General features: G+C 46.8%; 1 protein-coding gene across 1 annotated transcript in view; it reads right to left on the bottom strand.

Annotated features, from left to right (window-relative positions):
• DYSF (dysferlin) overlaps positions 1 to 27,570 on the bottom strand; it is a 178,004-nt gene that overhangs the window by 79,358 nt on the left and 71,076 nt on the right. The window contains 8 exon segments of the mRNA XM_087965743.1: positions 2,149 to 2,289; positions 3,256 to 3,437; positions 7,587 to 7,664; positions 8,312 to 8,405; positions 13,884 to 14,057; positions 22,750 to 22,892; positions 24,154 to 24,259; positions 25,040 to 25,154. Coding sequence (XP_087821869.1) covers positions 2,149 to 2,289; positions 3,256 to 3,437; positions 7,587 to 7,664; positions 8,312 to 8,405; positions 13,884 to 14,057; positions 22,750 to 22,892; positions 24,154 to 24,259; positions 25,040 to 25,154 — 1,033 coding nt within the window.

Below are 27,570 nucleotides of genomic sequence, written 5' to 3'. Positions count from 1 at the left end.
ATTTATTACCTTATCTTGCCTTTTTGGATTTATAATTTAAAGTTTTGAGTCTATAACATTTGGACTGGAATATTTGCAGCCAAAGGCTCTTGCAGGTTCGTGGGAGAGTTTTTCTCCAGACCGGAGAGTAACCGGTTCATTGGGGGCAAAGTTGGAGCTAATAAAGAGACCAAGTCTTATTCTCTGACTATGTTGCCTTTGTGCCACATCCTGGGTCATCACAGCCAGCTGGCAGCCTTGAGTTCACCGGGTTTAAGCTGGACGAAATCAGCCAGGAGGGGATAGGGGAGAGGGATAGATGAGCATTTATGGGGAGGGGAGAACTTCCACCCCCTACAATGTCATTTGTGTCCAGCTAGTCCTCAAATTATGACCATAATGCAGCCTCCCCATCACGGTTTTACGTCATGATGGTCATAAATCAGGCCACCAACATGACTGATTCAATCTTACGCCTTTTTTGCAGCAGTCGCTAAAAGTGAACCAACGGTGTTGCTCCAGGCCGGTTTTGACAAACACTTGGAAGCAAATGCCGGTTTTCAGTAAAAACCGCCGTAAAACACAATCCCACAGCTGCGGGAAGCTGCAAACGGCCATAAATGCAAGCCGGTTGTTGAAGGCAGTCAGGCGACTACAGGGGAAGGCAGTCATCAGAACTTCTAATCTGGAGTTGTAAATACCCTCAGGGAGGTACCCTAACTGAATGGTTGCTAAGTGGCCTGTCATAAATCGAGGACTACTTGAAAGAATGTCGGGACGGGTGCGATGGCATCCTGGCTTCACCCATGGTTAGATCTCTGGGTAGATTTACACAGTGCTAGGCTGCATAAACAGAGGGATAGAATCAAGATCACGTGGAGTGTTAATACCACTTTATAAGGCCTTGGTAAGGCCACACTTGGAACTCTGCATTCAGTTTTGACCATTGCCATGATGTAAAAAAGATGTGGAGACTCTAGAAAGAGTGCAGAGAAGAGCAACCAAAAGGATTTAGGGGACTGGAGCCTAAAACATACGAAGAACAGTTGCAGGATTTGGGGTATGGCTAGTCTAATGAAAAGAAGGACTATAAGGGGGACATGATAGCAGTCTTCCAATATCTCAGGGGCTACCCCAAAGAAGAGGGAGTCAAGCTATTCTCCAAAGCACCACAAGGCAGGACGAGAAACAATGGTTGGAAACTAATGAAGGAGAGAAGCAACTTAGAACGAAGGAGAAATTTCCTGACAGTTGGAACAATTAATCAGTGGAACAGTTTGCCACCAGAAGTTATAAATGCTCCAACATTAAAAGTTTTTAAGACGATGTTGGATAACCGTTTGTCTGAAGTGGTGTAGTGTTTCCTGCCTTAGCAGGGAGTTGGACTAGAAGACCTCCAAGGTCCCTTCCAACTCTGTTATTCTATTCTATTCTATTGTATTCTATTGTATTCTATTGTATTCCATTCCATTCCATTCCATTCCATTCTATTCTATTCTATTCTATTCTATTCTATTCTTATTCTATTCTTAATTCTATTCTATCGGTATTCTATTCTACTCTATTTTTTATTCTATCCTATTTTCTATTCTATTTTCTATTCTAATCTATTCTATTCTACTCTATTCTATTTTCTATTCTATTCTATACCATTTTCTATTCTATTCTATTCTATTCTATTTTTCTATTCTATTCTATTTTCTATTCTATTCTATTCTGCTCTATTCTATTTTCTATTCTATACTATTTTCTATTCTACTCTATACTATTTTCTATTCTTTCTATTCTATACTATTTTCTATTCTATTCTATTTTCTATTCTATTCTATTTTCTATTCTATTCTATTCTATTTTCTATTCTATTCTATTCTATTTTCTATTCTATTCTATACTATTTTCTATTCTATTCTATTTTCTACTCCATTCTATATTCTATTCTATTCTATTCTATTCTATTCTATTTTCTATTCTATTCTAGATCCTCCCACCTCTTCCATGTCCTTGGAAACAGAATCCCACCTGGGGGTAGACAACTGCTTGGATGTCTTCCCCGCTTGGCTAAGCTGCATCTTGCCTCCCTTAAGCCTCCAGGGTTCCTGCTCCTCTCCTCACTGCCTCCGGGACACCCCACCCCAGGCCTAACGTCCTCCCTGCAAGCCCCCAACTCACCTTCTCTCTCTGGATCAGCTCAAAGGCAGCCAGCAGCTCCCCTGACGTCCGGCTGCCCTTCACGATGGGATACCAGGACAACCTCGGCGTGTAGTCAAGGGTGGGCTTGCAAACGCAGCGGCCCAGGAATTCATCTGCACCCTAGTCAGAGGGAGGGAGGGGGGGATTTTAATCCTCTGCCATTTTAATCTGGTTCTTTGTTTAATGTTTGCAATTGTTTTTACATCTGTCTATGTTTTTATTACATTGTAAGCCGCCCAGATGTGCGGTTTAGAATTGCGAGATGGTGGCAGAAAAAATTAATAAATGGAAGGGAGGAGGGAGGAAGAGAAAGAAAGAAAGAAAGAAAGAAAGAAAGAAAGAAAGAAAGAAAGAAAGAAAGAAAGAAAGAAAGAAAGAAAGAAAGAAAGAAGCCAGGAGTGAGGGAGCAAGGAGAAGAAAGAAAGAAAGAAAGAAAGAAAGAAAGAAAGAAAGAAAGAAAGAGAAAGAAAGAAAGAAAGAAAGAAAGAAAGAAAGAAAGAAAGAAAGAAAGAAAGAAAGATGGAAACAGAAAAAGAAAAAGAAAGGAAGATGGAAGGAAGGAAGGAAAAAAGGAATGAAAGAAAAAGTGAGAAAGACAAAGACAAAGAGAGAAAGAAAAAGGAAGGAAGGAATGAAGGAAAGAAAAAGAGAGAAAGAGAAAGAAAGAAAGAAAGAAGGAAGGAAGGAAGGAAGGAAGGAAAAATGGAAGGAAGGAAAAATGGAAGGAAGGAAGAAAGGAAGGAAGAAAAGAAAAAGAGGACGGAAGGAAGAAAAAGAAAGGAAAGAGAGAAAGAAAAGAAAGAAAGAGAAATAAGGAAGGAAGGAAGGAAGAAAGGAAGGAGAAAGAAAGAAAAAGAAAGGGGAAGGAAGGAAAGAGAAAGACAAAGAGAGAAAGACAAAGAGAAAGAAAGAGAGAGAAAGGAAGGAAGGAAAGAAAGAAAAAAAGGAAGGAAGGCAAGAAAGAGAGAGAGAGAGAGAGAGAGATCATCATTGTATTCCTAATGCACGCCCACAATTTCTGTCTTGACAAAAACTGGGCTGAAGCCTCCTGCTCGGCCAGGGCCTTCTTGCCCTTGGCACCCTTACGTAGGTGTCGTGGTCGTAGATTTCAATCACAATGTTGGGAGGGGATTCAGCAACATTTTGTGGAGCCCCAAAGATCTCAATCTCGTAGAAGATCAGCGTTTGGTCCCAGGTGGGGTTCAGCGTGTTCTTTGCTACCACCGTCTTTTGGCTCTGGTGTAGGAAGGAGACGATGGCGTAGGGATCTGTGAAGGACAAGAGAGAAGGAGGTGGGTCGGAGGGTTTCCCCCTTCTGCGGTGCCCGGAAAACACGACGGAGAACGATCTGCAGCAGAGGAAGAGCCCTGGGCTTTGAGGAGGTCCACAGGCAGCCCTCAACTGACAAGGCTGTCTCAGAGGTGCGTTTTCAAGAGGCAACCGGACTTTCATCTTCTTTGAAGACATTTCCCTTCTCATCCCAGAGGCTTCTTCAGTTCTGACTGAATAGTGGGGAATGATAGAGGGGGAAGGATACAACATCATTTATCTCCTGTCTACAACACGGTCCTTTCAGCAGTTCCAGGAAGGCTCCACACCCATTTGCACCACTCAGGTGGCCCTGAAGATACAGAGAGGCCTCCAGGTGGCCTCAACGACTTGCTAAAAGGATGCAAAGGACCAGCTGTCTGCAAGGAGTATAAATCCTTCCATTCCCCCATCATCTGGTCAGAACTGAAGAAGCTTCTGGGATGAGAAGCGAAACGTCTTCAAAGAAAAAAACCAAAAAGTCCAGTTGCCTGGAGGATGGAGAATCCCCACAGAACATTCAACTTATAAGAGTTTACTTTAGTGACCATTCAAAGTTACGACGGCACTGGGGGAAAAAGGGACTACGGACTGTTTTCACATGTACAACTGTTGCAGCATCCCTGGGGGTCCCATGATCAAAATGCAGATGCTTGAGGGGCTGACTCACATTTATGACCATTGTAGAAGTTGGCAGAAGACCAGACATCTTGAAAGGTGCTTGGAACTAGTGCTGGAGCAACCTGTCCATGCCTTCCATCTCCACCTTCTGCCCCATCATCCTGCGCCTTGTCTGCCCCGCTTGAACTCCAAGCTACATCGTCACCCTGTTGCCTTCTTGGTGAGTCATGACCGGGGGCGGGATTCAAAAATCCCAACAACTGGTCCGCTGTCCGGTTGCTGGGTGGTGTGGACATGTTGGGGGGGGCTAGCGAAACTTCCTGTTTCCGGCTTCCAGTGGGCCTTCAGAGCCCGGGGTAGGCTGTTTTCACCCTGCCAGGGGTCCACAGGCCTCCCCCCGTTTTCTGCCTTCCTGGGCCTCAGGGAAGCCTCCTGGGCAAAGCCGTAAGACAGCGCGGGGAATCCCGGCACAGCTGATTGTAGGAACAGCTGATTGTCAGGAGGAGGGAAAAAAAGAAATACCTTAAGGAGTAACTGGGCGGGGCAAGTGTCAGGTGGGGTGAGGTGAGTGAGCCTCGGGCGGGTGGGGCAAGCGAGTGGCCAGCGACCAGGTCAGGGGCATGGCCAGCCAGAAGTTACTACCGGTTCAGCAACCCACATCAAATCCTTGCTACCGGGTCGCCCAAACCGGTGCGAACCGGCTGAATGCCACCACTGCCCAAATCCCACTCCTGGCTGGCCCCACCCGCCCCACCCTGTGCCTCCCAGGAGTCCCCATGAGGCCCGTTTTGGATGCAGGTAAGGGCAGGGCTTGCGCAGAGGCTCAGGGAGGGCAAAAAAACAGGTCTCCCGGAAGTCCAGGAAGGCTGGAAATAGGCCCGTTTCTGGCTTCCAGAGAGCCTCCGGAGCCTGGGGAGGACGTTTTTGTCCTCCCGGAGGCTCAAGGAAAGCCTCCGGAGCCTGGGAAGGGCGAAAATGCACTCCCCACCCCGGCCATGGTGCAGGAGGCCGACTAGGCCACGCCTACCATGGCCACACCCTCCCAGCAACCGGGCAGAGAACCCATTGCTAAAAAATTTTGAAGCTTACCCCGATTACATTCCTATTATTCTATGTCACCTTCAGATGTAATCTCCAGGGGGTTTGAAACCCTCTTCTCTCGCTGCCCATTCTTGAGTGCTGGGCCCTGAATGTGGAGCTTCTTCCCACTCCCCACAACTGTCTTTGTGGGCCTTCCTAATGTAGGCCTGGAACCGCCTGTGGTCAGAATCAATCAGAATAGAGCCGGAAGGGACCTTGGAGGTCTTCTAGTCCAACCCCCTGCTCAAGCAGGAGACCCTGTACCATTCCAGACAAGTGGCTGTCCAGTCTTTTCTTAAAAACCTCCAGTGATGAAACACCCAGCACTTCTGGAGTTAAGTAGTTCCACGGGTTAATTGTCCTCACGGTTAGGAAGTTTCTCCTTAGTTCCAGGTTGCTTCCTGCTTTCAGGTGCTTTGGAGAATAGCTTGACCCACCCACCCCTCTCCTCTGTGGCAGCCCCTCAAATACTGGAAGGCTGCTGTCATGTCCCCCCCTAAAAGTCCTTCTTTTCTCTAGACAGGCCAAACCCAAATCCTGCAGCTGTTCTTCCTATGTTTTAGTCTCCAGGCCTTTGATCCCCTTAGTTGCTCTTCTCTGCACTTTTGTCCAAAGCCAAAACATCTTTTTTTTTCCTTTTAATAATGTGGGAGACCAAAACCGGATGCAGGGTTCCAGGTGTAGCCTTACTAAAGCTTTACACAAAGCAGTGACTTAAGCCTTCACGTGATCCGCCCTGATGGAAAGAGGCATCTTAGCTGTGGCTGGATGTTCTTTCCTCCATCCTGAGTCAGAGGAACACCGGCCGTGCTGCCGTCCGCCCGGTTTCGAAACCCTTTCAAAAGACCCCTTTGTCTCCGCTTCGCATCCATAACCGGGTTTCATTTTTATGACCCCGAAAAAGGGGCTCCTTTATGCTTTGTTCCACCAACAGCAAATCACAATTCCATCTTGTCTACATCTGGGCTGGCTGTTGTCATTGGCTGCCATCCATGCAAAGAAAGTTACTCCCACTCAGTCCAGCCAATCAGACAGGATGAGGTCATCCCTTTTTGGAGAGAGACTCTGAGTTCAAGGCAACAAACAAGCTCATAAACACACGCACGCACACACACACACATGCATACACACGTGTGTGTGTGTGTGTGTGTGTGTGTGCATGCAGGAGAAATAAGAGATTTGCTGGGGGGAAAGAGAAGATCCCTCTGGATTTGGTGGTGATCGCTGGGTTCCTCTTTAGGAACCGTGGACAGAATAGCTTTCTCCATCAAAGCCACCTCTGAGCCAGAGGAACATTTCAGCTTCAACCACAACAACACAACAGCACGCAATAGATACACGCTCGAGGTTAACCGCACCAAACTTGATTGCAGGAAATACGACTTCAGCCACAGAGTGGTCAATGTCTGGAATCCTCTACCTGACTCTGTGGTTTCTTCCCCAAACCCCAAAAACTTTAACCTTAGACTGTCTACTATTGACCTCACCCCTTTCCTAAGAGGCCTGTAGGGGGGCGTGCATAAGCGCACCAACGTGCCTACCGTCCCTGTCCTATTGTTTCTTTTATTTTTCTTATTCGTATCCATTTCATGTATGCATAACTATGTTTATACTTATACCTATTATCTTGTAAGTGATTGACAAATAAATAAATAAATAAATCTGTGGGTTCATTCTGGAAGGGCAAAGGTTGGAGGGGTGAATGGCACACACTGGACTAGCCTCACCGAGTTTCACGTTCCAGTGGGAAAAAGGGAACTAGGTCAAAATTGTCAAAAAAAAAAAAAAAAGGAATATTGGCCTTTATTCATCTCATCATCCACATAACTGGTCCTGAAAGTCTGGTTCCACTCAAGAGTTTGAGATGAATTTCTAAATTAGATCCAATGAAGGAAAAGATTTGAAGCTCTGGGTTGATATGAGGGGGTCTTTGGTGCCCTCTGAGCTTGGTGGTTTTCTTGCAGATGTCTCATGACCCAACTAGGGAACGTCATCAGTACTACAAGGGAGGAGGAAGAGGAGGAAGAGGAGGACTGTAGAGTCCTCGGTGCTCACTGAGCCTGGTGGTTTCCTTGCAGACGTTTCAAGACCAAACTAGGGAACGTCATCAGTGCTAGAAGGAAGTGGGATATGAAGAGAGGAGGAGGGGAGGGCTGTGGGGGCTTTGGTGCTCTCTGAGTTTGGTGCTTTTCTTGCAGATGACTCATCTAGGGAACATCATCAGTGCTAAAAGGAGGAGGAGGAGGAGGAGGAGGAGGAGGAGGAGGAGGAGGAGGAGGAGGAGGAGGAGGAGGAGGAGGAGGAGGAGGAGGAGGAGGAGGAGGAGGAGGACTGTAGGGTCCTTGGTCCTCTGTAAGCTTGGTAGTTTTCTTGCAGATGTTTCATGACCCAACTAGGTAACATCTTACCTGAAAAACTGTCTTTATCCATGGCCAGTAAATCCCTTGCCTGGTAGATGTAGCAACGTAGATGGTAACGATTTCCATCTTTAAGGAGAGAAAAGGAGGCGGTGAACACCACAACAAAAGCAACAACACTGAATTGAACATCTTAAAAGGAAAGGTTTAGAGAAGGTCCTCCAAGCATGGCCGTTTTTAAGACTTCTGGACTTCAACTCCCAGAATTCCTCAGCCAGCTATGCATAGTGGGGAATTCTGGGAGTTGAAGTCCACAAGTCTTAACATGGCCACGTTTGGAGGCCTCTGGTCTAACACCGTCCTGTCTCCCTTATCAATGCATGTTGTTGTTAATACTATTTTATCGTTTCGTTCTTCTTTCAATATCTCTGCGATGCACTCGGAATGTTCCAATTCTAGGGCAGATCAAGAATCATGAATTAAAATTCTCCCCAATGTGACAAGAAGGGATGGAATGGGATCAGAGGTGGTGTTCAGCCAGTTCTGACCAGTTCTGGAGAACCGGTAGTGGAAATTTTGAGCTCCAGGTTGCTTCCCTCTTTGATTACTTTCCATCCTTTGCTTCTTCTGTCCTGTCTTCACAGCCCATCAAATATTGGAAGACTGCTTGTCATGGCTCGGAACATTTTCAGCATCCCTGCTTCCAAGTCAGTGCCCATCTTGCGGCATGCGCTGACCCACAGATTCCCTTTTTCTCCCCCCCAGAAGATACTTACAGTCAAAGATGCAGGAAATCGTGGGTCGGTTCACTCCAAAGTTGAGGGTCGACACTGATTTCCCATCATCGCTCTTGTCGTCTGTCACTCCACCCTAAAGGAGAAGTCGGTTTCGTTTTGCCACAGGGAGGGCATGCATCCCACCACTGACACACACACACACACACACACACACACATGCTTTTCTGCAGCAAGAGAGCTTTTCAATGCACAGGGGGTGTTTTTTTTGTCTGTATTTGTCTGGCTTTTTGGCTTTTGTACAATTAGTCCTCAATATAAGGACCGCAATGGAACCCAAAATTTCTGTTGCTAAGCAGAACATTGGTTTAGGGAGTTGTTTTTTTTTGCCCCGTTTACAACCATTGTTGCCAGCGTTGCAAAGCGAATCACTGCAGTTGTTAACTTAGTAACGGTATCTGAATTGTGGTTGTATATCAAGAATTACCTATTTGTGGTAATTGATGGAGGGTTGCAGTCCTGCTAGTAAGGAATGTTCTGGGGTGGTGTATTCATGTTTATAAATGGACCCTTTACCATTTCAGACCAGTGACTGTCCAATCTCTTCTTAAAAGACTCCAGTGAGGAAGCACCCCCAACTTCTAGAGGCAATTTCTGTCCGACGGATTAATTGTTCTCCATATTAGGAAGTTTCTTCCTAGTTCCAGGTTGCTTATCTCCTAGTTCCAGGTTGCTTATCTCCTAGTTCCAGGTTGCTTATCTCCTGGTTTCCATCCAGGAAGAGGAAATCTTGATGCTCTCTGAACTTGGTTGTTTCCTTGCAAACATTTCATAACCAAACTAGGTTACATCTTTTAGATTAGATTAGATTAGATTAGATTAGATTCAACTTTATTGTCATTGCCATGGATACAGGCAACGAAATGCAGTTAGCATCCAACCAGAAGCGCAAAACAACAGTAAAATATAAATATATGTATGCAAATATGCAAGGCATCTATGAATATGTCAATGGAAAACACCACAAAATGTATATATACACGCGCACACAAGGATAAGTGTGACTGCACACATATGAATGTATACAACTGTACAAAATGTTTATGGACACATTGAATGTAAGTACAAATGCACGGAGAATTATACAAAATACATCATACGTTATCAAGGGAAGGATCAGCATATGTGTGAGGACAAATGAACTGAGGAGTTCAAGCAAGGAAACCACTGTGTGGTATCTTCAGTGCTTGGTGGAGGAGGACAATGACGACAATGACAACAACAGCGACTCTGGGGTCCCCAGTGCTCTCTGAACTTGTTTTCTTGTAAACATTTCATAACCAAACTAGGTTATATCTTTAGTGAGAGGAGGGGAGGAGGAGGAGGAGGAGGAGGAGGAGGAGGAGGAGGAGGAGGAGGAGGAGGAGGAGGAGGAGGAGGAGGAGGAGGAGGACGACTCTGGGTCCCCAGTGCTGAGTTTGGTTATTTTCTTGCAGACATTTCATAACGAAACTAGATAACATCTTCAGTGCTTGAAGGGAGTGAGAAGGTGAGAAATGGAGGGGGTCCTTGGTGCTCTCTGAGCCTGGTGGTTTTCATCCCCCAAACTAGGTAATAACATCAGTGCTGGGCTCCCTCATTTCAATCCTGAGCTATGAATATTCTCCTTTGTTGGTTTCCAGGGACTGAAGAAGTCATTAAAAGCAAAACATCTGACCACCTCACGGGAGCATCTCATGGTTGGGGTTGGGTCCAAACCAGTGGCAGTAGTCTTCCGGTTCGGCCTGGTTCGGGTGAACCGGTAGTAAAAAAATGTTAACTGTTCAGCCAAACTGGTAGTAAAAAAAAAACAGCTACCAGTTCAACCAAACCAGTATTTTTTTTTCTCCCGATGATCAGCTGTTCCGATGATCAGATGTGCCGGAATTCCCCTCACTGTCTTATTCCTTCGCCCAGGAGGCTTCCCTGAGGCCCAGGAGGCCAAAAAAAATGGAGTGCGGGGCTGGGGGTGCCAAAAAAAGAAAAGAAGAAGAAGCCATGCCCACTCAGTCACATGACCATGCCTACCTAGCCACGCTCACCTAGCCATGCCCACAGAACGGGTAGTAAAAATATTTGCACCCCACAAATGGGCAAAATCTTGTCCTTCGCCAGATCCTTTGCACAGGGTGATAGTGCCAGGGATTGGGGGAGGGGCAGGGGAGGGGGCCATCCTGAAAAGGCCTTGAAGTTAAAGTGCCAGTCCCAGAGAGCACAGCCGAGATGCTGAAGCACAAAACCCGGGCTGGCTCTCAAGGTGAGTAAGAAAAATAGAGAGAGGTCTCTATCGTGTTTTCTTTCCCTTTGAAGAAAACCACACGACTCAATGTCATGTATTAACTTGTTTGAAAACTTGTTTGGGCGGGGGAGGAGGAAGAGGAGGAGGAGGAGGAAGAGAAAAGGAGGAGGAGGAGGAGAGAGAGAGGAAGAGGAGGAGGAGGAAGAGGAGGAGGAAGAGAGAAGGAAGAGGAGGAGGAGGAGAGAGAGGAGGAAGAGGAGGAGGAAGAGGAGGAGGAGGAGGAGAAGGAAGAGGAGGAGAGGAGGAAGAGGAGGAGGAGGAGGGAGGAGGAGAGAAGGAGGAGGAGGAGGAAGGAGGAAGGGAGGAGGAGGAAGAGGAGAAGGAGGAGGAGGAGGAGGAAGAGGAGAAGAAGAGAAGGAAGAGGAGGAGGAGGAGGAGAAGGAGGGGAGGAAGAGAAGAGGAGGAGGAGGAAGAGGAGGAGGAGGAGGAGGAGAAGGAAGAGAAGGAAGAGGAGGAGGAGGAAGAGGAGAAGGAGGGGGAGGAAGAGAAAGAAGGAAGAGGAAGAGGAGGAGGAGGAGGAGGAGGAGGAGGAGGAGGAGGAGGAGGAGGAGGAGGAAGAAAAGGAGGAGGAGGAAGAGGAGAAGGAGGAGGAGGAAGAAAAGGAGGAAGAAGAAGAGGAGAAGGAGGAGGAGGAAGAAAAGGAGGAGGAGGAAGAGGAGAAGGAGGAGGAAGGAGGAAGAGGAGGAGGAGGAGAAAGAGGAGGAGACAAATTGTAGCATAAAAGAAAAAAAAATTGAAGGCAGAAGAAAGGTATAATGAGGTCTTTGTGCTGGAGCCCACAGATTATGAAATCCAATGTCTTCCAAAAAACCAACCAACCAGGGATATTAGTTAAGAAAACAAATGTGGGAAGGGGGAAGGGTTGGGGAGGGGGTCCTGTTCATTCCTCAAGCCTGGACCTGAATCCAGCCACGTAAGAATGAAAACCAGACCGGCAGGTAATTGCCACTGCTTTGGAATGAGACCACCTGGATCAGGCTGAGGGCAACACGTCAGAGTAACCAAATGATGGAAGGGACCTTAGAGGTCTTCTAGTCCAACCCCCTGCTCAAGCAGGAAACTCTACGCCATTTCAGACAAACAGCTATCCAACCTTTTCTTTAAAAGCCTCCAAGGATGGAGCACCCACAACTTCTGGTGTCCAGCTGTTCCACTGGTTAATTGTCCTCACGGTTAGGAAGTTTCTCCTTAGTTCCAGGTTGCTTCTTTCCTTGACTGGTTTCCATCCACTTGTCTTGCCTTCTGGTGCTTTGGCAAATGTTGACTCCCTCTTCTTTGGGGGCCCCTCTCAAGGTATAGAAGATAGTTATCATGACTCCTCCACCCTAATTTTCTGGGAGTTTTAACCCATTGTAGGCTAGAAGAATAATGAAATAATAGGGTAGGAAGGGACTTTGGAAGTCTTCCATTGTAGCCCAGCCATCTCCTCAAACAGGAATCCAATAACATTTCACATAAATGGCTGTCCAGTCTCTTCTTTAAAAAACCTCCAGTGATGGAGCACTTCCAAGCCATTCCACTGGTTAATTGTTAGGTAGTTTCTCCTTAATTCCAGGTTGCTTCTCTCCTTGGTGAGTTTACATCCGTTACTTCTTGTCCTGCCTTCAGATGCTTTGGAGAATAGTTTGACTCCCTCCTCTTCTCTGTGGCATAAATCGAAGTCCACAAGTGTTAACATTTCCAAAGTTGGAGGCCCCTCCAGTAGAACACCCAAGGTCAACTGGATCTGAAGTTTTGAGCTGGGTCTGTGTTACCCTGATTGACATAAGCTCTGCTTCCTTTAGCCATCAAAGCCAGCTGGATTTACATCACACCTGAAGCCATAAGCAACTCCGGTTTGCAATCTAAGGAATTTGGGGAGCTTTAAGTCCACAAAGTCTTAAAGCTGCCAAAATTGGCAACTTTAAAAGGGATTGCTTGGGAACAATCCCTTCAGGAAACTGGATTTTCCCCCCCCCCATATTCTCAGAAAGGATTCTCTAATTGGGCCAATTTGTGTCAGACAAGGATGATGATGGCTATGGCTCTGGGGCTCCATGATAACACAAGTAAACCCAAAGGTGTTTGTTTCTTTCAAGAGGCAATTGGACTTTCTGGTTTTTTCTTTCAAGACCTTTTGATTCTCATCCAAAAAGCTTCTTCAGCTCTGTCTGGATGGTGGGGAATGGAGCTGAAAGGAGGAGAAATCACCTTTGGGACAACCATAATCTGGATGGCTGAGAATCTCCATAGACTTTCTTGGTTGTTTTTCCTTGAAGAGGTTTCGCTTCTCATCCAAGAAGCTTCTTCAGTTCTGGGTTAGGGTTAGGCAACCAGGAGACCTGGAGGACTGAGAATCTCCATAGACTTTCTTGGTTGTTTTCCTTGAAAAAGTCATTTCCTTGAAAATGTCCTAAAATGGGTCAAAACTAACTTAACTGCCTCGCTTAGTGAAGAGGAAACATGGGCTCAATTGTAGTCGTAAGTTGAGGACCACCCTTCCTTGGGGGGGGGAAGGAAGGGGGGCTGGGAGAGGAACCCCATATAACAGTGGTCGCCGATCAGTGGGCCGGAGATCACTGGTGGTCCGCAAGAAAATTCTGATGGTCCGCAGAGAAATATCCCCCCCAAAGCAATTAATCCAGGCTGCGCAGGAACACAAGGCTGCACCGCCCACATGGCCTTGTCCACCTGCTGGTCCCCACCCTTCGGCCGAGCGCAAACCCTACCTTGAGTAGAGCCACACGAGCTGGAACTGGAAGGTGAGACCAATGGCGGGGGAGGGAAATCCAACCCGGGGTGGCTTGCTGACGTCGGTGGGAAAGTCGGTCCCATATTCCAGAGCTGCTGGAGCCACAGGACTGGCCCTTTGGTCATCCCGGAGCAGCTGCTCCAGTCCATGGCAGGCCGGTGCACCCGGGTGGAGGAGCAGCTGTCCTACCGCGGTGACCAGGGGGCCAGGTGAACAGGGCCAGTCCCTTGACTTTCTGCAAGCTCCGGAATATCCGGTGGAGATAAAAACTCCCACCGAGCAGTTACAAGAAGGAGCCACCGCCAGTCAAAAACCCGTAAAAATGGTCCTAAAAGTAATTGAAATTAACCAGAAGATAGGATGGTCCTTGAGGTCCCACAAATATCAGAATAAACACCGGAGGGGTAGTTGGACTACTAAACTCTAATATGGGCACCTTCCACCGGCAAAGCCAGCGTCAGAACGTAATAATGGCCTGTTTGATTATGAGTTTGGTGGCCCCTGAGGTCCAAAAAGGTTGGCGACCCCTATTCTCGAGTACCTACCAAAGCACCTTCCAAGGCAAAGACAGCGGCTGGGCCTGTTTGCTCCAGGGGCTCCATCCGACGCCTCCAGCGCCGACGGCGAAAGGAATCCGTTTTGCGGTACTTCATGTGGAAGCTCCAGCCAAAAAGGGAGGCGTATTCCCAGCCTTCCCCTTCCAACTCCTCCTGCTTATACTGGAGGGAAGAAGATTTGGTTTCAGTAACAGCAGGTAACCGAGTGGAGAAGACTTAATAGAATAACAGCAGGGGTGGGATTCTGCCGGGTCGGACCAGTTCGGGCGAACCCCTTGCACACGATCACTGACCGGTGGTTATACTGGCAGCCTCCCACCCCTGAATAACAGAGTTGGAAGGGACCTTGGAGATCAACCAGTCCAACCCCCTGGCCAGGCAGGAGACCTGGCCTATACTGTTAAGCCTGGATTCCCCAACGGGTGTTAAGGAAAACAAACTAAACAGAATGTGCAGCAAAGTCAGATAGGAAGACAGGTAAATGTGTGACATAAGCCTTCTCGTTAACACGCAGTAAAAATACAGATACGCTTGTGCTATCAAAAATTATAATTTATTCCATTTAAGAATTATAGCATAGTCATGTAAACTGTCCAGTAGTCATATATCAATTTCAGTCAAGTCTTGTCAGGGATACTCTAATTGCAAAGTCCGTGTGGAATAGCCAGTGTCAGTACACATATAATAAATCTGTCCAAAACTTATCTTCTCTCAGTTGAGAAATATCTTCAAAGTAATCCAACACTTCTTCTCCTCCCCGATCCAGCAAGAATGCAGTCTTCAAAAAGCCAGCCAGTAAGTACCAGAGAGTGCCTTGCTGCTTATATAGTACTTTTACAGCTGCACCCTTAATTACATTCCTTTAGCTTAAAGTCACATACACTTTATGTGACAAACCATGATTCATCATTTTATTATCTTTACCCAAAACAGTTAGGGTAAAACAATGTTATCCCTAACATATACCATTTCAGAACAAATGCTAGTCCAATCTCTTCTTGTAAAACCTCCAGGGTTGGAATATCCATGATTTCTGAGGACAAGCCATTCCACTGGATTTCCGGTCAGCCTGCTCTATTTTTAAGGCAACCAACTCATTGTCATGTTTTAAACATTTATTTTAAATCCACAGTTTTGGCCGGCATTGTGAATAACTTCTTTAATCCTAGGAAAAGCATGTGAAACATTTCCTATATTTTCCACGATGGGCACGTGGAAAGTTCTTTGTCTACATTCTAGCATTTTTTTTTAATACACGTGGCAACAGCTAAGCTCCCAATCCAGGGTACCATCTAGTGGGAATAATCCCACATCAACCGCATGGAAATTTAACAGAGGGATACAATCCAGATCAAGGGAGGTACTAATACCACTCTATAAAGCCTTAGCAAGACCACACCTAGAGTACTACATCCAGTTTTGGTCATCACACTATAAAAAAGATGTTGAGACTCTAGAAAAAGTATAGAGAAGAGCAACCAGGATGATTAGGGGACTGGAGGCTAAAACATACGAAGAACGGTTGCAGGAAATGGGCTTGGCTAGTCTAGTAAAGAGAAGGACCAGGGGAGACAGGATAACAGTATTCCAATACTTGAAGGGCTGCCCAGAGAGGAAAGGGTCAAGCTATTTTCCAAAGCACCCAAAGGCCACACAAGGAATAATGGATGGAAACTGACCAAGGAGAGATTCAACCTGGAAATAAGGAGGAATTTTCTGACAGTGAGAACAATCAACCCATGGAACAGAAGTTGCCCTTGGAAGTTGTGGGAGCTTCATCACTTGAGACTTTCAAGAAGAGGTTGGACTGCCATTTGTCAGAAATGGTGTAGGGTCTCCTGCTTGGGTGGGGGGTTGGACTAGATGACCTACAAGGTCCCTTCCAACTCTATCTGTTATCTGAAATAAACAGGCAGACATTCTCAGCACAAGAAAAGAGTAAATTGCCCTTTAAATCAAGTGTGAGCATTGGGGAGGCCTAGCAGGGACCTGGGGCCCCCTGATCGTCTCCTCCGAGAGCCAGCCTGGTTAAGGGTGGGATTCCACCGGTATAACCACCGGTTTGGGGATCGCGCGCTCTGCATTTTAAAAAGGCAAGCCCATACTTACCTTCAACTGCAGCCTATGTGAAGAAAACAGCTGAGGCACGGCAAACCACTCTGCCCAATCAGCTGTGCTCTAAACAGAGGCATAAAGCACAGGAAATAGCAGGGGTGGGAGGGCAGGCAGGCCCACTTTCTCGTCACAATGGACTGGTTCAGACTGAGCAGAACATTGGAACAAGGGGTTTGCCCGAACCGGTCCAAACCGGGAGAATCCCCCCCACCCCCTGAGCCTGGTCTATACTGATGTAAGAGAATATTTGTAGCTCAGGGCTGAAATGAAGGGTCCCTGGTGCTCTCTGAGCTGGGTTGGATTTTTTGCAGACATTTCATGATCCAACTAGGTTACATCATCAGTGGTAAAAGGGAGGAGGGATGTGGAGAGGAGGAAGGGGAGGAAGGGGAAGGGGAGGAGGAGGAGGAATGTGGGTCTTTGGTGGTCTCTGAGCTTGGTGGCTCCCTTGCAGACATTTCATTCCCAAACTAGGTAACATCATCAATGCTAGAAGGGAGTAGGGTTTATTGAGAGGGAGATGAGGAAGAGTAGAAGAAGAAGAGGAGGAGGAAGTAGAGGTAGAAGAGGCAGAGGAGGAGGAGGAGGAGGAGGAGGAGGAGGAGGAGGAGGAGGAGGAGGAGGAGGAGGAGGAGGAGGAGGAGGAAAGGAGGAGGAGGAGGAGGAGGAGGAGGAGGAGGAAGACTATGGGGTCCTTGATGTTCTCTGAGTTTGGTGATTTGCTTGTAAATCTTTCATTACCCAACTAGGTAACATCATCAATGCTAGAAGGGAGTAGGGTTTATTGAGAGGAGATGAGGAAGAGTAGAAGAAGAGGAGGAGGAGGAAGTAGAGGTAGAAGAAGCAGAGGAGGAGGAGGAGGAGGGAGGAGGGGAGGAGGGAGGGGGAGGGGGAGGAGGAGGAGGTGACAACTATGGGGTCCTTGATGTTCTCTGAGTTTGGTGATTTGCTTGTAAATCTTTCATTACCCAACTAGGTAACATCATCAATGCTAGAAGGGAGTAGGGTTTATTGAGAGGGAGATGAGGAAGAGTAGAAGAAGAGGAGGAGGAAGAAGAGGAGGAGGAAGTAGAGGTAGAAGAGACAGAGGAGGAGGAGGAGGAGGAGGAGGAGGAGGAGGAGGAAGGAGGAAGGAGGAAGGAGGAAGAGGAGGAGATGACAACTATGGGGTCCTTGATGTTCTCTGAGTTTGGTGGTTTGCTTCTAAATGTTTCATTACCCAACTAGGTAACATCATCAGTGCATCAAGCTCAGAGACTCTCAAGGATCACACAGCCTGGTCTATCGAAATACAGGCAGCCCATCCAGGCAGAAAGTTTTCTGCTCAAGTTGAACTAGTCCAATCTCTTCTTGAAAACTCTTCTTGACTTCTCTTGGAAGTCCGGCTGTGACTGAAGCCATCTCCTACAGAATCTCTGGTCAGCAGGTTCTGACTGGTTCTGGAGAACCGGAAGCGGAAATTTGGAATCATTTGGAGAACCAACATATCCCACCTCTGACTGGCCCCGCCAACCCCATCTCTTCTCTGCCTCCCATTGAGTCCCAGCTGATCGGCTGGGTCTTCTTTGGTTGCCCTGCCCAGGAGAAGGGAGCTGGAAAGCAGGTTAGTGGGGTGGGGAGGGAATGGGGATTTTGCAGTATATTCTTCCCCTGCCACGCCCACAGAACCGGTAGTAAAAAAAAATGTGAATTCTACCGCTGGAATCACCCACATCAGCAGGCATCTGTTTTAGCCAACCCTAGACAAATCCAGCCCAAACAGCTTATAGGAAGAAGAACGCAACTCACGGAACAAGGAACAACAAATAAATGTAAACAGAGCGTAGGCCTTGCACAATTATTTCAAGCCCGGTTAAAGGAGAGGTGATTGCATCCAGTTCAGCTTTCAAATATCATCAGTTCATGGACCCCCCACCACATGGAACACAAATCTGGTGAGCCTCTGGTCTCAAGTCAACATGAGTCCCCTCTCATTTGATACTGGACCGCCATATTGTCCTCCAAACCGGATGTGATGATCGACGGATCAAAGGAGTCGGCAAAGCCGCTCTGTACATCTTCCAGGACAGCTTGTTCTAAACCCTTCTGGAGGAAACCGAAGGCATGACCTTGAGTGAGGTTCCACCACAGGATCGTGGGTGAGGATCTCCCAGAGGGAGCCCTCTTCTAACTAACTGAGAACTGCTATAAGGTTGCGTTGCTGGAAAAGGAAACTGCTTTCCACAAGGATAACCCTCACTGCATCGCCACAACTACCACTTCTGTTATTCAAAGCTGAAGAACAGCATATGAAAACCGCCAAGAACTTATCCAGATTATTTGAGGTGTCTGTTGTGCAAGAGGGACACTTAGAGGTTAGCAGAAATACTGCTAGTAGAATCCAGCTTGCTCAGCATCCTGCCTTACCAAGTTCCTTGCTTAGACTGTTGTTTACTGTTTCATGGTTAGTTTGAGTTGGTAGTTCCTTGACTGGGATATTGTTTCCTACTTGATTGTTGGCCTAGTATTAATGTTGCTGCTAATCTGCGATTATTTGGGTGTTGAACCACCAAGAAAACTCCCACCAGCACTGGCAGGGCAAGCCACTTGTATCTAAACAGAGAGCAAATCCCACTCCCCTCTAGCACTGATGATGTTACTTAGTCAGGTAATAAAATATCTGCAAGAAAGAATCAAGTTCAGAGATCACCAGTGACCCCACATTTCTATTCCTCCTCCTCCTCCTCCTCCTCCTCCTCCTCCTCCTCCTCCTCCTCCTCCTCCTCCTCCTCCTCCTCTCCTCCTTCTAGCACTGATGATGTTACTTAGTTGGGTAATAAAATATCTGCAAGAAAGAATCAAGTTCAGAGATCACCAGTGACCCCACATTTCTATTCCTCCTCCTCCTCCTCCTCCTCCTCTCCTCCTCCTCCTCCTCCTCCTCCTCCTCCTCCTCCTCCTCCTCCTCTCCTCCTTCTAGCACTGATGATGTTACTTAGTTGGGTAATAAAATATCTGCAAGAAAGAATCAATTCAGAGATCACCAGTGACCCCACATTTCTGCACTGATGATGTTACTTAGTGGGTAATAAAATATCTGCAAGAAAGAATCAAGTTCAGAGATCACCAGTGACCCCACATTTCTATTCCTCCTCCTCCTCCTCCTCCTCCTCCTCTCCTCCTCCTCCTCCTCCTCCTCCTCCTCCTCCTCCTCCTCCTCTCCTCCTTCTAGCACTGATGATGTTACTTAGTCGGGTAATAAAATATCTGCAAGAAAGAATCAAGTTCAGAGATCACCAGTGACCCCACATTTCTATTCCTCCTCCTCCTCCTCCTCCTCCTCCTCCTCCTCCTCCTCCTCCTCCTCCTCCTCCCTCCTCCTTCTAGCACTGATGATGTTACTTAGTCAGGTAATAAAATATCTGCAAGAAAGAATCAAGTTCAGAGATCACCAGTGACCCCACATTTCTATTCCTCCTCCTCCTCCTCCTCCTCCTCCTCCTCCTCCTCCTCCTCCTCCTCCTCCTCCTCCTCCCTCCTTCTAGCACTGATGATGTTACTTAGTCAGGTAATAAAATATCTGCAAGAAAGAATCAAGTTCAGAGATCACCAGTGACCCCACATTTCTATTCCTCCTCCTCCTCCTCCCCACCTTCTAGCACTGATGCTGTTACCTATGAAAGATAGTAATATAAAATATCTGCAAGAAAAGAACAAGTTCAGGTACCAGGGACCCTTTTTATTCCCCCTCCTCCCTGCCGGGTACCTAGAATGAAAAAATGTCGTAAAAAAAGGGGCAGCGCTCAGAGAGCTCCAAGGAGCCCACAGTTCTGTGTTCCTTTGATTCTTTTTCCAAGACAATCAAGCCCCAGAAACAATGCAGAGTGTTATAACCATGGAACAACACCAAAAGATATTGTGTGTGCTTTGCAATTTTACAGTAAGAACACACAACCACAAGCAGAATGCTGCAATTGAGAAAAAAACAGAAAGCTCCAAATTCCCTTTTTTTTTAAAAATCCACTATGGTGTGTCCATGCCATTTTTGACTCCAGGGAGATTTTTTTCCTCCATCCCCATAGCTACACAATTGTGCAGGAATGTGGCTTTACCTCTAAAAAGGATTGTGTGGCATAATTGTGTGCACACACGCACACACTAAAAATTGAATTCTCCTCAAAATATTTATTGAACATTTGGAACCTTGCAAAGCCAGAAGCCTACCCATGGTTGCCCTCTGTTTAAAAAGTGGAGTTTTAATCTTTTTTTTACTTTAATCTGGTGTCGTTGGCATCATTCTCAACAGAAGAAAACTTTCAGCTCCGGTGTTATAAAAACATTAGTCAAGGCTATGGTTTTCCCAGTTGCAATTCATAGCTGTGAAAGTTGGACCATAAACCCCAAAAACTTTAACCTTAGACTGTCTACTATTGACCTCACCCCTTTCCTAAGAGGTCTGTAGGGGGCGTGCATAAGCGCACCAACGTGCCTACCGTCCCTGTCCTATTGTTTCTCTTATTCTTCTTTTATTTTTCTTATATGTACCCATTTCATGTATTCACAACTATGTATACCCTTATACTTATTATCTTGTAAACAATTGGCAAATCAAATAAATAAAATAAAATAAATAAATAAATAAACAAGGCTGAGCGCCAAAGAATGGAAGCCTTTGAACTCTGGTGCTGGGGAAGACTCCTGCGAGTCCCTTGGGCTGCAAGGCGATCCAACCGGTCAGTCCTAGAGGAGATCAACCCAGGCTGCTCTTTAGAAGGCCAGATCCTGAAGTTAAAACTCAAAGACTTTGGCCCTCCTCATGAGAAGGAAGGACTCACTGGAGAAGAGCCGAATGCTGGGAACGATTGAGGGCAATAGAAGAAGAAGGGGAGGACAGAGAATGAGGTGGCTGGATGGAGTCACTGAAGCAGTCGGCCTGAGCTTACATGGACTCTGGAGGATGGTAGAGGACAGGGAGGCCTGGAGGAACTTTGTCCATGGGGTCGCGATGGGTCAGACACGACTTCTCAACTAACAACAAACTATAAAGCCAAGTGTTCACCTTTGAGGGCACTCCGACAGGAAAGGACTGTCACACCACGAGAGCTGAACCCACACAAAAATTCAGTGTGGCAGGGCAATAACGAGCAAAGTCATCAAAGTGGTCAGGAGAATAACCCAAACGTTTCTGAGGAAGACACAACTTTGGAGGACACGCTGACCAATGTGTCCTCCCTCACATGAGTGACCCAGATGGGGAAGAACTAAACCAAAAGCAAACAACCCCAAAGCCCTTTTTTTTTTTTTTTGGTCAAGGAAACAAGAAAGCAAAATATCTCAACAGGGATGGGCCAGAAATGGTAAATCCTCATGCGGATATTTAGAAAATTCGAACTCCTTCCAAGCTCATTCTAGAAATAAGATACGAGATAGAGATCGGGAGAGGGGGAGGGAGCGGGAGAGGAAGAGAGGGAGGGAGAGGAAGAGGGGCAGGGGGAGGAGGAAAGGGAGGGAGAGGGAAAGGGAGGAAGAGAAGGAGGAGAGGGAGGGGAGGGGGGGAGGGAGGGAGAGGAGAGGGAGGAGGGGAGGGAGAGGAGAGGAAGAGGGAGGGAGAGGGGCAGGGGGGAGGAAAGGGAAGGAAGGGGAGAGAAGGAGGGAGGGGAGGAGGGGAGGGAGGGGAGGGAAGAAGAGAGGGAGGGGAGGGAGAGAGGGAGAGGGAGGGGGAGGAGGGAGAGGAAGAGAGGGAGGAGAGGGGCAGGGGAGGAGGAAAGGGAGGGAGAGGGAAGGGGAGGAAGAGAGGAGGGAGAGGGAGAGGGCAAGGGAGGGAGGGGGAGAAGGAGAGAGGGAGAGGAGGAGAGGAGAGGGGAGAGGGGAGGGAGGGAGAGGGAGAGGAAGAGGGGAGGGAGAGGGGCAGGGGAGGAGGAAAGGGAGGGAGAGGGAAAGGGGAGGGAGAGAAGGAGGGAGGGGAGAGGGAGGAGGGGAGGAGGGAGGGAGAGAAGGAGGGGAGGAGGGAGGGAGAGGGAGGGAGGGGGAGGAAAGGAGGGAGAGGGAAAGGAGGGAGGGAGAGGGAGAGGGAGGGAGGGGGGGAGGGGAGAAGGAGAGGGGAGGGAGGAGGAGAGAGAGGGAGAGGGAGGGAGAGGGAGAGGAAGAGAGGGGGGAGGGGCAGGGAGGAGGAGGGAGGGAGGGAGGAGGAAGAGAAGGGAGAGGAGAGGAGAGGGAGGAGAGAGAGAGGAGAGAGGGGGAGAGAGAGGGAGAGGAAGAAAGAGAGAGAAGCATTGTTCACAACTTCACTCCATTCGTATAGTCCATGTGTGTTGACTACAGTCCAATCATTAGATTTAACACATCTCACAATTATTGAAAATAATGAATTAGTGGAAAGGTTTGCCATTAGATATTGCACTCTTCCAATATTTGTGGGGCTGCTACAAAGAAGAGGGGGGTCAACTTACTCTACAAAGCACCAGAAGGCAGGATAAGAAGCAATGGGTGGAAACTAATCAAGGACAGAAACAACCTGAAACTAAGGAGGAATTTCGGTGAGGACAATTAATTCGTAGAATGACTCCAGAAGTTGTGGGTGCTTTGTCATTGGAGGCTTTTAAGAAGAGATTGGACAGCCATTTGCCTAGAAGGTCTCCTGCTTAAGGCAGGGGTTGGGCCAGAAGACCTCCAAGGTCCCTTCCCTCTCTATGATATTGCATGGGACGTGGCTCTGGTCCAGCGTTGTCTTGGTGTGCCTTTGTGCCCACCTGGCGCCTACCTTTTTCAAGGCTTCCATTTGAGCCAGGTCTCTTCTGCGGAGCCTCACCCAACGCCTACGCCGGTTAGTGTGATACATCTTCTCTGCCGGCACCCAAGACTTCGGTTTGTGGTCTGGAGGGATGGTGATGCCATATTCCCAGCCTTGGAGAGGAGACAGAAAAGCTTGGGATGTTAAACGGAAGGGTTCTCCTTTTGCATTTAAGCCAGGGGGGAACCCGTGTTGAACTTCTACTCCTTTCCATGGAAAGGGCTGAGGAATTCTGAAATTGGAAGCCCTGCAGATCTGCAGCTGCTTCAGAGAAACGAGACCCTGTAATTCAGACCCTGATAGGATGTGAATATCAACTCAGTTTTTGAGTTGCCATAAACAAGAGGGGGTGGGGGGTGGAATCTGGAGGAGCATTACAGCAGTTTAAAACCAGAAGTACATTCCATGCTTATCTTACAAAGATTGTAGCAAGGCTACCGGATCCTCCACCCTCGAAAATCCTTCATTGGAGAGTATGATAGAATAGAATAGAATTCTTTATTGGCCAAGTGTGATTGGACACACAAGACATTTGTCTTGGTGCAAATGCTCTCAGTGTACATAAAAGAAAAGATACATTCGTCAAGAGTCAAGAATCATCAGGCACCACACTTTTGTACCCTATGACTTAATAGTCATAGGGTACAATAAGGAATCAAATTATACTAGGAAACAGTCAATATAAATTGTAAGGATACAAGCGACAAGGTTACAGTCACAAGTGGGAGGGGAGGGGTGGTAAGGAGTGATGAGAAGATTAATAGTAATAGTAGTGCAGACTTTGTAAATAGTTGGACAGTGTTGAGGGAATTATTTGTTTAGCAGAGTGATGGTGTTCGGGAAAAACCTGTCCTTGTGTCTAGTTGTTCTGATGTGCAGTGTCCTATAGCATCATTCTGAGGGTGGGAGTTGAAACAGTTTATGTCCAGGATGTGAGGGGTCTGTAGATATTTTCACAGCCCTCTTTTTGACTCATACAGTATACAGATCCTCCATGGAAGGCAGGTTGCGAGTAATTGTTTTTTCTGCAGTCCTAATTACTCTCTGAAGTCTTTTTTCCTCCTTCTTGTAACTGTTTGTGTGGGAGTTTTTTGTCTCCAGTCAAGGATATTTGGAGCTTGGAAGCAAAGTGAAGGAATAAAAGGGGCTTCACCTGTTTTCTGTGACTGTGTTTGTTTTGTATCCCACCCTGGGTCATCACAGCGCTTTTCTCTTATTTCTTCTCTCAGCTGATCATTGGAGGGTTTTTTTTTACTACCGGTTCGAACCGGTAGCACACCACCACTGCTCCGGAGACAAGGGAAACTTGGCAAGGAACGTTTTCTCTGCCCAACTGTTTTTCCATCCATCCCCAAAAGAAAGCAAATACTGTACCTTTCTCATCTACCGCCCGATTGAGATCGATGTCCCACTCCACATCTTCCCACTTCCACCCCAGAGGACACTCAATTTCTTCCTTGGGCAAAATCTTCTCCCCATTCTGGAAAAAAAAGAGGAGAGAATCCAATGAAGTCTACCTCGCTCTTCTCTCACGCAGTCAGAAGAAATGAAGGGGCCCTTGGGGGCTCTCTGAGCTTGGTGGTTTTCTTGCAGACATTTTCTTAACCAAACTAGGCAGCAGCATCAGTGCTAGTAGCTAGTCTAGAGGTTCGCTAGCTAGCTAGTAGACTAACAACTAGCAGTAATATTACCTAGCTTGGGTAATGAAATGTCTGCAAGAAAAGTACCAAGCTCAGAGAGGCCCCATAGTCGTCATCGTCCTCCTCTTCCTGCTCCTCCACTTGCTCCTCCCTATCATCCTCCTCCTCTTCCTCCTCTTCCTCCTCCCCTCTCCTCCTCAACAAAAATCCCTCTCCCTTCTAGCCTTGATGATATTCCCTAGTTGGGTCATGAAACGTCTGCAAGAAAACCACCAAGCTCAGAGAGCACCAAGAACCCTACAATCCTCCTCCTCCTCCTCCTCTCCTCCTCTTCCTCCTCCTGCTCCTGCTCCTCCTCCCCCTCCTCCTCTCCACACATCTCTCCCCCTTCTCGCACCCTGATGATGTTACCTAGTTGGGTGATGAAACATCTGCAAGAAAACAAGCAAGCCCAGAGAGCAGCAAGGACCCCTGATTTCAACTGATTTCAATATTTGAGCTACAAATATTCCCCTTTATAAGTCAGAATAAAGCTGAGAAGAAGGAACTCCCATGATCCATTCAAAGGAAATTCCCTCCTCCATCCCACCCTCATTACAGCCAAGGAGGTCCCCACTCACCACATCTGTGTAGGCTTCAGCCATATGGATCCACTGGCCTCCAGGAAGCCGGACTTGGTTCTCAAACACTTCCTCCACAAAGCTTGTGTGACCAGCGTCCACATCATGCAGCAGCCTGAATTGGATAAGAAGGGGGAGAGGACATGACCCTGACTCCTTTTAACCTTTTTTCCCCTCGCCCTAGAAAAAACCATTATTAAACAGGAGCCCTTTGCCTTGGGATGAGGACATCCTTGTCACCGTTGCCTTCCTCAGTCTTCCTTGGGAAGCCAATTCGAGCAGATGTATTTGTGTCCCTTATATTTCTGAAAATTCAAAGCAGACCCATCTTTCATCCTCATCTTTGTTCTTGAAAGATGTTTCTTCTACAAACCATGACGGTGACGATGGTGATACGATGACCTCGATGATGCAAACAGAAACTCTTTAAGTAACTAGATGAGTTGCAACCACTCATGAGGCTCTACAGCAGGGGTCCCCATACTTGGCAACTTTAAGACTTGTGGATTCCAGCCAGCTATGCTGGAGAAGTCCACAAGTCTTAAAGTTGTCAAGTTTGGAGACCTCTGCTCTACAGCCACACAACATTTAAGACTTCTCAAAGTTCTCAAATGGATTTGACATAGAATAGAATAACAAAGTTGGAAAGGACCTTGGAGGTCTTCTAGTCCAACCCCCTGCCTAGGCAGGAAACCCTACCACCACTTCAGACAAATGGTTATTCAACCTCTTCTTAAAAACGTCCAGTGTTGGAGCATTCACAACTTCTGGAGGCAAGTAGTTCCACTGATTAATTGTTCTAACTGTCAGGAAATTTCTCCTTAGTTCTAAGTTGCTTCTCTCCTTGATTAGTTTCCATCCGTTGCTTCTTGTCCTCCCTTCAGGTGCTTTGGACTAGATGGCGTACAAGGTCCCTTCCAACTCTGTAAATCTGTAATATCCTTCCCTCACTACTGAGATAGGGCTGTTCAGTTTTAACCCAAATGGCCTCTTTGTCCCATCTTTCAAGCCAGCGGTCCTCTCTGGCCAGAATGTGGACTTTGCTGCCTTCAAAAGATGGGCCTTTGTTTTTCTAATACAGACAGACTCCTGAACTCTCTTACAGCTCCATGCCCATCTGCACTTTGATTCAGGGGTGGGATTCAAAAATAGGATTAAAATATGGACAGAGGAAATTATCCAAGGCGGATTGGAGTGGAAACCTGAATTGTACCTCCTGGGTATAATTAAAGGGGACTATTCCCTCAAAGTAAGGTACTTGATTATTCATATATTAACAGTGGCACGAATCTTCCTGGCACAATATTGGAAAATACCCAACTTACCGCCTATACACTTTATTATTCGGAAAATTTATGAATGCGCCAAAATGGAGAGGCTTACGCTGCAATTAAAAGGGAAAGATGGCTCTGAATACTATTTGATTTAGGATAAATGGTATGATTGGATAGACCGTAAAAAAGAGAATGCATAAAATAAGGGGAAATAATGAACCTATGAAACATATTATTATATATATATACTAAAGGATAGGAATTTGTAAAATACTAGTTTTATCCCTCTTTCTCTTTGATTAAGTTCTATAAAGGAGTTATCTATAAAAATACATAGTTATAATCCAATAATAATAATAATAATAGACTATTAAGTATTATATAGTATAGATAACAATTAATTTACAAGGGATAAGAAGTAACTGCCATTTAATACCTTTTATGAGATATTTAAATCACTATCAAATGCATTAGAGAGAAATATGATTTGTCTTACTATAGAATGTGTGGGGATGTTTATTTGTATGACTTCTTATTTTTTACTCTTGTATATTTGTATGCTTTAATCTTTTGTACTTAATAATGTATTTTTAAAAATTTTAAAAAAAAATCCCAGCAACCGGTTCTCTGCCCGGTTGCTAGGTGACCGAGGCTCACTGGAACTTCCGGGAGAGCCGTTTTTTTGCCTTCCCCGGGGTCCAGAGGCTCCCCTCAGGCCTCTGGGAGGGCAAAAACAGCCTCCCCTGGGTTCCAGAGGCCCTCCGGAAGTTGGAAATAGGCCCATTTCTGGACTTCTGGGAGGCCTGTGTTTTTCAACCTACCAGAGCTTCTGCGCAGACCCTGGACATCCAAAACGGGCTGCGTGGAGATTTCTAGGAGGGGCGGTGTGGGAGGGGCCAGCCGGCCGGTTCAACTACCGGTTTGGCGAACCAAATGTAAATTTAACATCTGAACCGGTCCCAACCAGGTAGAATTCCCACCCCTGCTCTGATTCAGGTGACTCTGAGGATGGGGATGAACCCTCAAGTGGCCTCAATTACTCTCAGGGAGCTCACAACCCAACTTCAGAGTGTTGACATCCAGGTGACTGCAAAAGAATATAAATCCTTCCATTCCCCTCCAGTCAGTCAGAACCAAAGACGCTTCTTGGATGAGAAGCAAAATGTTTTCGGTGGGGGGGTGGACAAGAAAGTCCAGCAACCTTTTGGAAAACCACCTTTGGGTCTGGCTCCTTTGTGTCCATCTCCATGTGGCCAG

The sequence above is a fragment of the Notechis scutatus genome, chromosome 4 (assembly GCF_049901735.1).
Source record: "Notechis scutatus isolate UNSWTSFEM ecotype Mainland chromosome 4, rNotScu1.2, whole genome shotgun sequence".
Classification (NCBI taxonomy): Eukaryota; Metazoa; Chordata; class Lepidosauria; order Squamata; family Elapidae; genus Notechis; species Notechis scutatus.
This window is presented reverse-complemented; position numbering and strand designations above follow the sequence as displayed.